Raw genomic sequence first — 14275 nt, 5'->3', positions numbered from 1 at the left:
CTTTAATAATAATACTTTTTTATTTTTATTTTTTTTATATAGCACCCGATCACAAAATAAGTCATTTATGGTTACCTTTCCTATAAAACAGGTCTATAGCTTGATCTTTTATTAAACAAACTAAATGGCCTTATGTTATTTATCTTATTTACACGACGGCATGTCATTTATGTCTCTACATGGTCGTCGCCCCCGCCGCCGCCGTAAACGTAGGGGAAACACTGCAAGTGATCGACAAAAGCGCCAGACAGAAATAAATCCCAGCCAACGTTACATCTCTAATTTCCGGAAGTTACCGGGCCCTTGCCTTGTACCTCAGAAACGACTTCTTTGAACCCCGTGGCCCCAGTTTCACATCAACAGACGAGATGTCAAATCATCAAAGTCCTCACTGGAGCCCCAGCTAACGAGAGCTAAATTACCTGAAGAAGAGGATTATCTGACGATGGCCATTTATTCTTTGACCTTAAACCTAGAACACTAACGTAAGCTGACATTGATCTCTGCTCTTCGCAAGTATGAACCTTTAAAACTATGTAAGGTTACTGCTGAAGTAATATTATTGATTGACAAGGAGCTGGCTAAGTTAGGACAGAAACGTGACGTGACATGTATTAAACCACTAATATTTGAGGCACTCTGAGGGATTATTTTTTAAACGATGATTCTATAACTCTTGATAGAACTTTTCTGTGCAGATATTAGATCACCCACGGCTTCTGCTTCCTGGTTTAGGCAGAGCTGTCCCTCATCCCTCCCAGATGGATCTGACCTCAAGTGTTTGTTGAATCTGGCGACCATCTTGGTAAGGTCTAATGGGCAGGACTATCACGTGCACAGTCGTTGTGTCCTGAACCGGGAGCAAAGGAGGAGGGATAAGAATAGAGGCCTGGTGCTGGATTCCAGACATGATATTGTCTTTGAAGCAGTGCAAACAGTGTGAGACACTGCAGTTAAAAAATCGATGAAGATCCGGCCTTATATCCTCCTAATACAGTGCAGAGTACGATGTCCTGGTGAAGAATGTTCTGACAGCGCTGAGGGCTGTGTGTGTGTGTGTGTTAAATGTGCACTTTGTGTGTATATGTGTGCTCTGTGTGTAGGCACTTTGTGTGTGTGTGTGTGTGTGTGTGTGTTTATGCGAGGTGTGAGTGTGCATGTGTTCAAAAAAAGGCAGACCAAACTCTCCATGATAAAAACGCCAGTTAAACAGCTACATTCCTGTGAACAGAGATCTCTGACCTGGACCAGGTCCTCCTTTATTTACTTCTACACAGGGAGTCCAGCATCCTCACAGGGAGCACCCAAATAAAACCAGACCAAAAGAGTCTGCAGACACCAAGGTCCAGACAGACACCCCGACCGGGTCAAATCAACCGGGACTGCCTTCCATAACAGTAGCAGTGACTGCTCTGACAGGTCAAAGGTCACACATGTCAAACCTCAGATCGCCAAGGTGGTCCAGTTTCAAGGTTGAGTCCCCTACACAAACCACAAACCTCCATAAAAGGACAAGAAGCAAAAAACAGCTAACTTGAATCATTAAAAAAAGGTTCTTGGTGCGAGTTGCCAAACTCTGTGCAGCATCTAAATCATTCCCAGAGTCCGGAGGACTGCAGGCTGTGTTCAGCTGTCAAGTCTGTCTGTAACGAGCTAGGAGTGTTTGCTGGTCACCGTGTGAGTGCTGGACATGGTTATGTTCCTTCTGATCCACAGTAACCTCCCCAGGTTACACTGCAGGATCGCTCAGTCGGAAGGACTGCAGGAGATGCCAAAGGACCTGGATCGGATGACAGGCCCCAGATCCTGATAACCGCAGGGTTCTGACTACTATCCAAAATGTTTAGTCACTGAATAAAAATGTGCACATGGACAGCATGACTCCAAATCCCACAACCGCCACAGCAATCAGAAAGATCGTATATAAAAAGTTACAACAGGTCAGATATTAGCTGCTTGCACTGCAACACGAGTAACTGTAACTTTTCAACAAGCATGCAACTCTCAAACACCTGCAGCCAGACATATCATAAGAAACTGTCTTCATAAATATGACCCAGCGGGCAAAGCTATCATCCATAGATGCAGTCTGAGACCAGAGACGTGAGGCTGGGAGCTAAACTGTCTCATGAGGCCAGAATGGTGCATCTGGCATCGCTTTACGCAGTGCAAGCACAATTACCCCTGATACTGATCACCAACCAGCCACTGTGGACAATAGACCTGCATGTGAGAACCTGGTAACTGCCCTTAGCAACTGAGATTAGCGACTCAACCACTCCCTAAATTCTTGGAATGCTATGAAGCAGTTTGTGGTACATCTTAAAATTGTTCTTTTGGGAGTGGTTTGTGCTTTCTAATATCATTAGCTGCACAGTGACAGTACAGGTACCATGTTTGGGTGATAGGAGTACAGGTAAACTACACTTTGATTTGAGCCAAACCATGGTCGACATTAAAATTAGGTCAACAAATATCTCCATCAGGTTCCTGGTGTTTCGTGTCAGTTTTACGGCGTTAGTGTAGTTTCTGTTTAGCCCAGCCAAGCAAGCAAGCAAGGGGCGACGAACAATTCTGTCACCGGTGGTCGACTTTTAAACTTGTGATAAGGTCTTATATAAACGTTGTTACTGACCTGCGCGCCAAGCACAGGCTGGTGCAGAGTGTGGGTGTGCAAGGTCTACCAGATGGAGAGAGAACCCTTCAGCTAAGTCTGTGATAGAATACTATGTTCCACTGCGTGTCTCACCTGAGATGGGCTCACACATGCCAGTTCAGTGTCAAGATATTATCTTATTCTCCCACATTACATAATGTAATGTGGGAATCAAACGCTTGGTTGGGTAGAGGACTTGTGTGGGTTATGCACCAAGTGGAGCAATTCATACGGTATTGTTTATACATTCATTCAGGTCATAATTTAATAATAAAAGGTTGTTCACAAGCATGTACAAGTAGTCTTGCTCTACTCTCATAATTTTCTCATCTAAATGCTTAATGATGCGTGTCCTCTCATAATATGAGATTTCATAACAAAACAAACATTTAAATCACTGTGTATCACACACTTATCACTGTGTGTGATGCAAAATACATGACCTTAAAAAGTGAAAGACTGGGAATGGTGCCAGAGAATTGAGCCAGGGGGATAGAAGATAGTCTGTGGTTGCAACCTAAAGGCCAGAGGTCTGGCAGTATAGCCTGCTAATCCAACAGAAGACCCTGTGTGGTCCCTGACTGTCTGGATGACTGGGGCTGGCACAGTGCGATGCCTGGGGATGAAGGAGATATTCAGGACCCAAAATGTGCGCCAGCCAAAATCAATTTCAGGAGGGGAAATTTGCCGCACCGGGACAGCGACAGCTGGGGGTAGAACGGCTGGTCCAGGAGAGGATTGGGATTGTTAGAGAGGAGGACCACCAGCCTGAGGCTTCCCCAGCAAGAGAGATAGGGTGTTGCTGGGTGTGTGTGTGTGGAGGGTCAAATACCTGTGCTCTGACCACAGCTCTGCAGATAGCCTTTAGCAACTGGGTGTTGAACTCAGATGGACCCTGGCATGGGAGCAGATTAAAGGGCAATAGAGATGTGTGTGTGGGGGGGCATAACAGAGGGGTAGCCCTGGAGAAATGATTAAACTCACCCTTGTCCTCTACCAGAGCAGACATCTTTAAGCCACACCACTTCTCATTGGTCCCCAAGTGGGACAGAGAGGAAAAATAGATGTAGGAAGAAAGCAACCATTATGAATCTCTCAGGGAGAAAAAACCTCACAGGCGGAACTGTATTCACAACTCATACAAAAATGAGTTTAAAAAAAACAAAAAAAAACAGCTTTGTAATTAAAAGCTGCTGATGCTCACGCTGTTGTGCCCTGCTGTACTTGTACGTCTATGGGCACTTTGTGTCCTCTTCTCCGCAAGCTTAGTGACTGGCTGGCACCGCTGTTATAAATAGCCTCCAACTGGGCTATAGGGCTGTATCCCTCCCCAGTCCCTGTGGAGAAGAGCTGGCCAAACACACTGGGCACCGGGCAGAGCAGAGGGAGGATGTAGAGGGAGAGGAGGGGGGGTTAAAGAGATGAGGAGGAGCGAGAGGAAGGTAGAGAAATATTGAGATGGAGGGAAGGGGAGAGAGAGAGAGTGAGAGAGAGGGAGAGAGAGAGACAGAGAGAGAAAGATAAAAGGAGTGGGCAGAGGGCATTGCCCAGTCCATAGTGTGGGCCAGTCTCTCTCTCCCTACCTCCCTCTCTCTCTACTTCTCTCTACGGGCCGAAGTAATTTAACCACAAGCCAGCAGCAGGGGTTCACACATTAGAGTGGATATGGAGATCATTATAGTTAAACGACACACGACTGACTGCTCTCACAGTTCCCTCCCTGCTGGGTCTGGGCTCATAGGCAGACAGTTGGGCTAGGAACTCAAGACTCGGTGCTCATAGCTAGCGCTAAACACTGGGAAACTACCTCTATGCTAACCACTAAGCTATGCTAACAGCACCTCATTGGGCTCAGTTGGGCTAGGAACTCAGACTCAGTGCTCATAGCTAGCGCTAAACACTGGGAAACTACCTCTATGCTAACCACTAAGCTATGCTAACAGCACCTCATTGGGCTCAGTTGGGCTAGGAACTCAGACTCAGTGCTCATAGCTAGCGCTAAACACTGGGAAACTACCTCTATGCTAACCACTAAGCTATGCTAACAGCACCTCATTGGGCTCAGTTGGGCTAGGAACTCAAGACTCGGTGCTCATAGCTAGCGCTAAAGACTGGGAGGCTGGTGAGTGCTTCTTGTTGTTGTCATAAGCAGGAACTGGCTGTTGGGGTTTGGGTTCAGGGGGGTTTCTACTGTAGCCTGGCTCTGCCCTCCTACGTACTTCCGTGCCCTCCTCCCCACGGGGTTCGGGAACAGTTCGATTTTCCAGCTACTGCAGCTAGCTCTGTTACAGTAGTGGTGAAGGAATTGGTTGTTCACAATGTGTGCTTCATGTTTTGGCCACCCGCGATGTTTTTTGGCTATCTTGTTGTTATGATCAGTGACCTATGCACTTTGTAAAGCTCTCTCTTGGAAGTCGCTTTGGATAAAAGCGTCTGCTAAATGAATAAATGTAAATGTAAATTGGCTAAGGCGAACGCTAGCGATTGGTTATGGCAGATCAGAGTGGCTCTGGGCAGATACAATCGTTTTAAACTTCAACAGAGTAGCCGTCTACAAGGAAGTCAATGCTTGTCAATGGAGCGAGGCCAGACTCTCTGTACAAATGAAATGTACGAAAGTCTGGTTACCAGGCTATTTCTACTGGGGTACTGGGCCTGAATACTGGAGCATTGGCGCTGTGATGGGGCAGGTCCCAAACAAACCACCTCTACGCTAACCGCTAAGCTGTGCTAACAGCACCTCATTCAAAGCCTTGGAGTGCTAACGCTAGCTAACCCTGCTTACTGTAACTCACCCAGCAATGTGTGGTACGCACTGGTACCACGCGGTGCTGAGGTGTGACATAGTCAAGGCTGCATGCCTGCTTAATGACTGTACTCGCTCATCACTCTGGTGTCTTTTTCGACAGAAAGTGAGAGGGAGAGAGATTGATGGTCTGTAAAAAAAACAGGACTGCGCTGTGGAGATGAACAAACACAGGCTTGGGAGCTGATCGACCAGAACTGCCTGCTTCGCAGCACCTACAGCAAAAAAAAGGTTGTTCCTTTTGAAATTAGTGTAGGCTAAAAATGGCTTGGATCAGATGTTAACACCCTAACAGCAAGCATGTTAAGTATGTGAACAGGAACTGTTTATTCACTTAGCCTTGAAGACAACTTAACACTGTATGATAGAATTTCAAACAAAAATATGTGAGACAGTATGGGTAGACCAAACATCTTATTTATCAGTTTGGGACAATGCACTTCAAGGGTAGCAGTCTTCAGGGTTCGATTCCCGGCCGTGGAAAATGACGTTGTGTCCTTGGGCAAGGCACTTCACCCTACTTGTCTCGGGGGAATGTCCCTGTACTTACTGTAAGTCGCTCTGGATAAGAGCGTCTGCTAAATGTAAATGTAACTGTAGGGGTTACTAACTGAGAGAAAAAGTCAACAAGGGGACCTCTGCCCTGTGAAGACACGAGATGACCCAGATATGATGAGTCTGGCATTTCCTGTTACTGCATCTGAATTAGAATGATCCGTGTCGACACAAAGCAATCAGTGTGGACCCAGTTCTCATTCTTATGTTTCATAAAAAAATCCAAGACAAGAATATTTCAATAAACCATCAAATTCGACATGGTCAGTCGAAACATAACATTTTCACTGCATCTGCTCTTGAAAGGACAATCTTGGATAGGATTTGATTCTCTCTCATCGAGTTCTCAACCCTAGATAGAGAATGAGAGATCTTCATAACCTGTGGTAATGTTTCCAATCCAGGGTGTGGCCACTGAACAAACCAACTTTTTGTTCCTGTATCACAATAGGTTGCTATGGCTACAACACCAAGCCAATGATAGTCGATACGCATGATGCAATTCTAAAATAATTCAGAAAGCCACCTATGTCAAGAGAAGTTAGAATGAGGACAAAAAGCAATTAGCGGTTCCCCCTTTGGCCCATTTTGTTGTTATGTGCTAATGAGAGTAATCAACATTCAGCAAAGCTCCAAGGCCAGTCATGTGAAAGCCCTTCCTAGTGGATCGATGGAAACTGTGTTCGGACAGCGTGTGTGAAAAGGCCTTCAGGTCAAGCGTGTCAGACCGCACACGTCTACAGAACATACACGCACACAGAGGAAAGAGATGCAAGAAACAGACAAACGGACGAACGCAAGCAGAGAAACACGCCTGCATGTTACACAGCCTTTCCAGGCTTACAACGGCAACAACAAAACAGGAATTTCTCAGTGTCGGAATTAGTCACTACAGGATGTAATTTCACACATGCAGTGTGAACGTGTATTGTGCAAATCATTTTTAAATATTTTATAAAGCCTGGAGAGCACCTTAGGACAAACGGACACATTCCTGTAAGTCCTGACAAAGCAGTTATTCCCCCCCAAAACTCTCACGCAACAACAGGAAGTCAATCACGCAACAACAGGATGAAACATCAGGGAGCAGACTAACTCAGTCGATTCCAGGCAATGTGGTTGTGGTGGTGTTAGTGTGTGTGTGTGTGTGTGTGTGTAGGCGGATGCATCCTGAAGAAACAACAGCTAGAGCTGCAGGGGAAGGACACAATTCAACAGCACTCGTAGTCTGTCACTGCATCTGAAATGTCTCACATGCCCGTCGATTTGGAATAGACATGACTTATCTGTCATGTCGATCAGCGTGGCTTCACTGGCTTGGCACGTATTTACTACCCCATGTCCAAGGAGCGCTCTGTACACGCATGCTCCCGCCTCTCGTGAAGGACTATTCATTGCGAGGGACTGCCGGAACACACACACACGCACACACACACACGCACACACACACACACGCACACAGTGTGTGGGTCCCTTAGTGGTTTTATCCACTGTGTGATCCACTGACAGTCAGAATTGTAACAGTGGGCAGTAACATCACTTAATAGTGACAGCTTTTTTTGTGACAGACTTCGATCATTGATGGTATTGATAAAATGTTCGAAGGCAACAGCTAATGTGGTGGCTCGTTTTCCCTTAGGGCACTTGAATAGGGAGTCAGGTGGCTGAGCGGTAAGGGAATCGGGCTAGTAATCTGAAGGTTACCGGTTCGATTCCCGGCTGTGCAAAATGACGTTGTGTCCTTGGGCAAGGCACTTCACCCTACTTGCCTCAGGGGGAATGTCCCTGTACTTACTGTAAGTCGCTCTGGATAAGAGCGTCTGCTAAATGACTAAATGTAACACTGAGCCAGCTGGCACAAGATTCCACAGTCCACAAGAGTCCACAGCAATATTCCTTCTCATTTGGCCGGTTCTTCCTTCAGGTAAAACAGAAAGCCAGAAGGGTGTGTGTTGAGGAAAAAGCCACTGTTGCTGGTCGGGAAAAGAAGGGGAAACCCTCTTCAGCTTGTAAGCATACAGCCAGAAAGGGAAACCAGGATAAGTGACTCATTTGAGGAGAACTCCTTATGAAAAGCACCCAGAGAACACTTTCAAGAGCCATAAACATTTCACTCCCCCATCGCCTGTGAGGAAACTAGTGGGGGGGGGGGTCAAGAAAACGTAGTCAGGTGGGGAGTCAGGTGGCTGAGCGATTAAAGAATCAGGCTAGTAATCAGAAGGTCGCTGGTTCGATTCCCGGCCGTGCCAAATGACGTTGTGTCCTTGGGCAAGGCACTTCACCCTACTTGCCTCGGGGGAATGTCCCTGTAATTACTGTAAGTCGCTCTGGATAAGAGCGTCTGCTAAATGACTAAATGTAAATGTAAAACATCCATCAGCTTGACTAAACAGGCCGAGAATGTAGCTGTGCCGTTAACTTGCAAACCTACACCTCAACAGCTAGATCTGCCCCTGGTAAACAAACAACAAGTGGTAAAAGCTCAAAACAAGCATTTCATTTCTCAGCCCTCGAAGTTTGAGAAGTGGGTGAAGCAGCTGTTGCTTTAGGTTTTACAGATCATTGAGGGTTGAATAGCTCAGTGGTAGAATATTTGACAGCAAATCCAGAAACGACAGGTTTAAATCCCCCCCCCCCACCCCTTCTCTTGTTTGTCAATTATTAACTTGACCTTCCAGGGGGGGCGGGGGGTGCCGTTGGGGGGGCGGGGCGCCCCCCTAATATTATGGTAGGGGAAACTCTGGACTGTGTGTTCAAATGAATTGGGAGCTACAGTATTGATGTTGCAGGCAGCTAAGTGCTAAGTCCCCCACACCTCCTGCTATGTGCTAATGCTAGATAAACACACACATTGTTGAGGCTAAAAAAGGAGCACAGGAACCTGTTAGTCAAGCCCAACTACCTTTTGTCAGAAAGAAAAAACCCCCAGCTAAGTCTGGCTAAACTAGCGGATTTGAACCACTGCAGAGCATCAACTTTGTGATTCTAAACGTACAGCCTGAGACAGGAGAAGGAATTGTGGCCGTTTGTAATCAGCTACGATGGCCAGCTACTTCGTTTGAGGGCGCGTCCATGTTTTGCAGCGTTGTGTTCATGTGTTTATGTACGGAGGAAACGGCTAGAAGTCTTTTGCTCTTTGCATAACTCTGCACAATTCGAGCAGAGTGTAAAAAGAGTTTTTCTCCAGCTAACCAGGAACAGACAGACATTACAGGCATTCCCCAAAACATCTTCTTCACCTCAATATCAGCAACCACATTGACCTCAGGGACGTCTTGTTCTCATCAAGACTTGTCAGAGCTGTGGATAAAATGTAGTCACACTTGAACCCATGTTTAACGTACTAGCAGACTAGCCGAGTGCAGCAGTCAGCCCTACATGGAGCAACCTTGGAAGGTTACATAATTCCTTGGAACCCTGGAAGGTTGGTTGAGTCAGTAGAGTTACAAGTCTGGCCCCGTCAAAACCAACACTCCTAAAGCCAGGTAACAGTAACACCACATGAAAGCCAGATATGAATAATTACCAACAGATGAGTCTGTTCTACAGTAGGGGTGGTTATCCCATTGTGTCTACACTCGTCTCTCTCGTGCGGCTAGTCATGTGACTAAACACAGTTGCATAGTAGAAATTTAAGTCAACCGGCTGCATTGAAAAGAAAAACACATATTTAATATGTTAGGCTATAAAACACAGGACTAAAAATGCTGCCCTATCGCCAGAATTATGTAATATCGTAGTTGTGATGACATTGTTGCACTGCTTGGTAAAAACTAAGTCTATTCCTCAGCTCTAGCAACTGAAACATATTTCTGATCTTTGGTGATGTGCTGTACTTACGACAGCGTATGCCCCAGCTGTACGTTGCTTTTGACACATCAGCTAAAAGTGCTAAAATCTCAATGAGTGTGCAACAATATGGGCTGTTGCAGTCTGGAAGAAATACTGATGTATCCCATCACAATGGTATGGACGTTACTTAGGATTCAAAGGAAATAACAGGAGGATAAAAACCATCTAGGCATCCCTTGGACGGTGGAGAATTTTCCCCTCGCTCCCCGCCACGAGCTAGGAAAGAACGAGTGTCTGGGGCCGATAATGGAAAGAGGACTTGAGATCTTTTTTTTTGGGGGGGGGGGGGGGGGGGGGGATTTGGGGAGGTGTGGGGCGTGGGGGAAGATTGAGACGGTGTCAGAACTTCCCTGACGAATGGAGAGCTCAAGCTCAAGACAGGCCACTAGGAGCCATTGGAAGCCACCACTACTGATGGCCAAGACTGGAGACTGGGAACAGAGCTTGCTTGCTACAGTTTAAATCATATTACCCAGAGGAGAGGAGAGGGCAGGGGAGGGCAGGAGAGGAGAGGGCAGGAGAGGAGAGCGGAGGGGAGGGCAGGAGAGGAGAGGGCAGGGGAGGGCAGGAGAGGAGAGGGCAGGAGAGGAGAGGGGAGGGCAGGAGAGGAGAGGGGAGGGGAGGGCAGGAGAGGAGAGGGCAGGGGAGGGCAGAGGAGGAGAGGGCAGGAGAGGAGAGGGCAGGGGAGGGGAGGAGAGGGTAGGGCAGGTGAAGAGAGGGGAGGTGGTACTTACCCAGGATGGAGTGGACCCGGACAGAGAGTTGGGTACGAAGAATCAGGATGGGCTTCTTTCCTTTTCTGCGGAGGAGAGGATGAGAAGACGGTTCAGAAGACAGTTTAGAAGACAAATTAGAGTGAAAAAGGAGACAAAACCTGATTTAAGAACCACTCAACATTCTAAGATAAACACAGACTTCTTAAATTGAGAAGTGAAGCACTATATTTCCTCAAACATTAGCCTGAAAAAAGAAAAAAACAAAACACACAAAAAAAATGCCTCCAACACATTTCAGTTGGACTTTCTTTATCGTCCGGCCCTTCCACAATGGGAACAAGTGTAGAGCAGTAAAAAGAAGCGGTTTTGATGTGTAGCGCCTGAACACTAACACAGCTGGCTGGGGAGACACTGGATCTCCATATCCCCTCCCACATGCTGCCATCCCATAAACAGAGGCTCTGCTGTGACGGCCGCGGCCCGACCAGCAGGGATTTGTACTATGGAAAGTTCTAGAGCCGACATAGAGGTATGGAAAGTATCTGTCCCTGTCTGAGAGTGTGTGTGTGTGTGTGTGTAGGTCTGAAATAAAGGATTTAGGTTCTCAGCAACTGACACATACTGTGAACACGTGCAGTAGCTGCACATTCTCTTACAAACGATAATCACGCCCACATTTTCCAGGCCACGTCTAGTGACACATTTCCTCTTTGTATTTCACCCCAACAGTCTTACTTTCCCCACCCCAAGTTACCAGTGTTTCAGCTGTGACCAACTGCCCCAGGCACACACAAACACACACACACACAGCCAACCACACACACACACAGCCACACACACACACAGCCAACCACACACACACACACAGCCAACCACACACACACACAGCCAACCACACACACACACACAGCCACACACACAGTTACAAGACCCGCTGCCAATTTTCCTCTGATCACCATGTTCGTAAAGGCAGCAGCCATCCCGGTCTTGCAGGAACTGCAGGGGATCCTCTGAGGTAACTTTTCTAATGGGAGGGAAGCTGGATCCAAAACAAACACGCTCAGGACTCCAACAGCCAGAAGTGTTTTTCTTTCACGGTCACGTTTTCTCCTGAATAGTTACATCATTTTGCTAGTGTTGTTACTCCTTTTACGTGTGTGTGTGTGTGTGTGTGGGGGGGGGGGGGATTTACATTTATTTGTGCCTGTAAAACAGGCTATTTGATATGACCACTGTCACCAATCCATGTTCACCACTGAATGGAGATACATTCTGATAGCCATGAGGCGACAGACTGATGACTGAGAGGTCGATAGGAAAGGTTCTGAGTCAGTCTCCCAGGGAAACTTCACCCATTCAGAACAGGATGTGCCTTTGTCACAAGGGACAACATACAGGCTGTACAAGAACAGCCAGCCAGCATAGAGAGGGGGGGGGTCAAACAGGATTCGAATAATATTCCAGCGCATTCCGCCATCGTAAATATTTTCATTGTTTGACAATTCGCTGAATAGAGGCCAAAGATATGAACCAGTAGTCATTGGAATATGCAACAATGACTGTCTGTTTCAGTGTAAACCTACAGTTGGGCTCATATGAATATTTAATAGCAAGAAACTGAAGTGAATGGGTATTGATCCCAGATTGCAATTAACTCCAAACTACAAATAGAGTCAGATAGAGTGTATCAAATGGTTATGAGGATTGGCCATTGGGTAATATGATTTAAACTGTAAGATTCATGAAACTTTTACCACCATTAACCCACTATTTAGCCTCCATGGTCATTTGTCCTAAGACCAAGGATTATATGCCATGACAAGCTGTATCAGGTGTGTGTGTGTGTGTGTGTGTGTGTGTGTGTGTGTGTGTGTGCGTGTGTGTGTGTGTGTGTGGGCATGCTACTGTTACTTGGACCTTGTAAATGATTCAGGATCATGGATAGGGGTTATAACTCTGTTAAGCAGAGGAACAACACGTCTCAGGCCAATATGACGTATAGTACTAGAGATCAACAGAAACATTTGATAAACTAACTGTTGAACTTCCCACCCTAGAACTTAATCCCTAATAACTACTTGGAACTATTATGATTGTCTATTGGTTAATATGATTTCAACTTTAAGATTCGTGGGACTCTTCCAATACCTCACGGGTTAAACCCACTTCATTCTTCAACTTTCAAATCCCATTTGAAAGAAAATCAAATACAATTCAAACTACTATTCCACCACGCCAGTCTGTACCCACCTGCAATCAGGCTCCCAAGACCTAACCAGACTAAAACACTACTGCAGTACCGGTAGTTAAAACTGAATCTACAGTTAGGTACTGTGTAGTCGTATAGTCCTCGTTTCTTGGTCTCCTTCTTGACCCATTTCTCTACGGAGTCATCCGAGTTTCCTGCTCCAGACAAAGCATTAATTGTCTGGTAAAGTTATTTGTCACGCTTCCCCCCAGGCGCTATTTTCAAACAAGGAGTTCAAACGGGTCGGATGATGTCATTATGAATATTATTTTCTGTCAGCACTTGTCCATTATAAGAGATTAAGGGTAATGGTTGGGTTGCATTTAAAGGGGTCATGCGACAGTACGTATGCACCTGTGTGTATGTGTATTGACTGTCTGTGTGTATTGTGCGAGTGAATGTGTGTGTGTGTGTGTGTGTGTGTGAGCTGCACTCTTACTGTATTCGAGCAGACACCCCTTCTTTCCTCCTCTGCTCTGACGGAGGTGTGTGCACCTGTGTGTGTGTATTGAGCGTCTGTGTGTACTGTATGTGCCAACCTGTCAAGTGTGTGTGTGAGCGAGTGCGTGCGTGTGTGTGTGTGTCAGATGGCTGAGCTGAGTTAGGCAATCGGGCTACCAATCAGAAGGTTGCTGGTTCGATTCCTGGCTGTGCAAAATGACGTTGTGTCCCTGGGCAAGGCACTTCACCCTACTTGCCTCGGGGAGAATGTCCCTGTACTTACTGTAAGTCGCTCTGGATAAGAGCGTCTGCTAAATGACTAAATGTGTGTGAAGGCAGCACTCTACTGTATTCGAAGTCCCTACCCAGCTCCTCTTCTCTGACAGAGGGGTTCCATGAGAGTGAGGACAGCTTCACATCAACATGCTCACAGGTTGGCCTGGTTGGACACATGCCACAGAGAGACCAGTCACCCATACACCATCTCTCCCCTCGGTCATCACAGCTCCGTGCCATTTTCTGCGCCGCGGGTCTCTACGGAGACGGCAACTGGAGGAGCTGGGAGTGACAGAGAGGTGTAGAAATGGTCCGCCGTCCGTTAGGTAATGTTTTATACAAAGAGACAACACACAACTTGCGTCTCTGTGATTCTGAAAGGTTGTTTGTCTAAATCTACCATCCGGGGTTTCAACAACTGCAGATCAAAGGATTTTTCCACACAAAAAAAAACATTTCCATGATTTTTCGGGCCCTTTAAATCACCACTTCTAACTTTCCAGAGTTTTCCACGGCGGTGGGGCCCCTGACAGTAACTTGTTTCAGATCACAGTGATCAGGCAGTGGCCTAGTCCTACAACCCCCACCGTCTGCTGTGCTGGTACAAAAATAAAACACTGTCTCTATCCTGAGTCAACCCTGTGTTTTTACTGTCATCACTCTGTCTTTACCACTGATCTCTCCCTCCCTCCCCTCCCTTTATCCCTCTCTTTCCCCTCACTTTC

General features: G+C 46.5%; 1 protein-coding gene across 4 annotated transcripts in view; it reads right to left on the bottom strand.

Annotated features, from left to right (window-relative positions):
* fhod1 (formin homology 2 domain containing 1) overlaps nt 1–14275 on the bottom strand; it is a 49235-nt gene that overhangs the window by 32439 nt on the left and 2521 nt on the right. For all 4 annotated transcript variants that reach the window (XM_062472090.1, XM_062472092.1, XM_062472091.1 and 1 more), the window contains exon 3: nt 10604–10668. In XM_062472090.1, the coding sequence (XP_062328074.1) occupies nt 10604–10668 (65 nt within the window). The remainder of the gene's footprint in view (nt 1–10603; nt 10669–14275) is intronic.

The sequence above is a fragment of the Osmerus eperlanus genome, chromosome 10 (assembly GCF_963692335.1).
Source record: "Osmerus eperlanus chromosome 10, fOsmEpe2.1, whole genome shotgun sequence".
Classification (NCBI taxonomy): Eukaryota; Metazoa; Chordata; class Actinopteri; order Osmeriformes; family Osmeridae; genus Osmerus; species Osmerus eperlanus.
The sequence above is the reverse complement of the archived record's forward strand: the minus strand, read 5'-3'. Positions and strand labels throughout refer to the sequence as shown.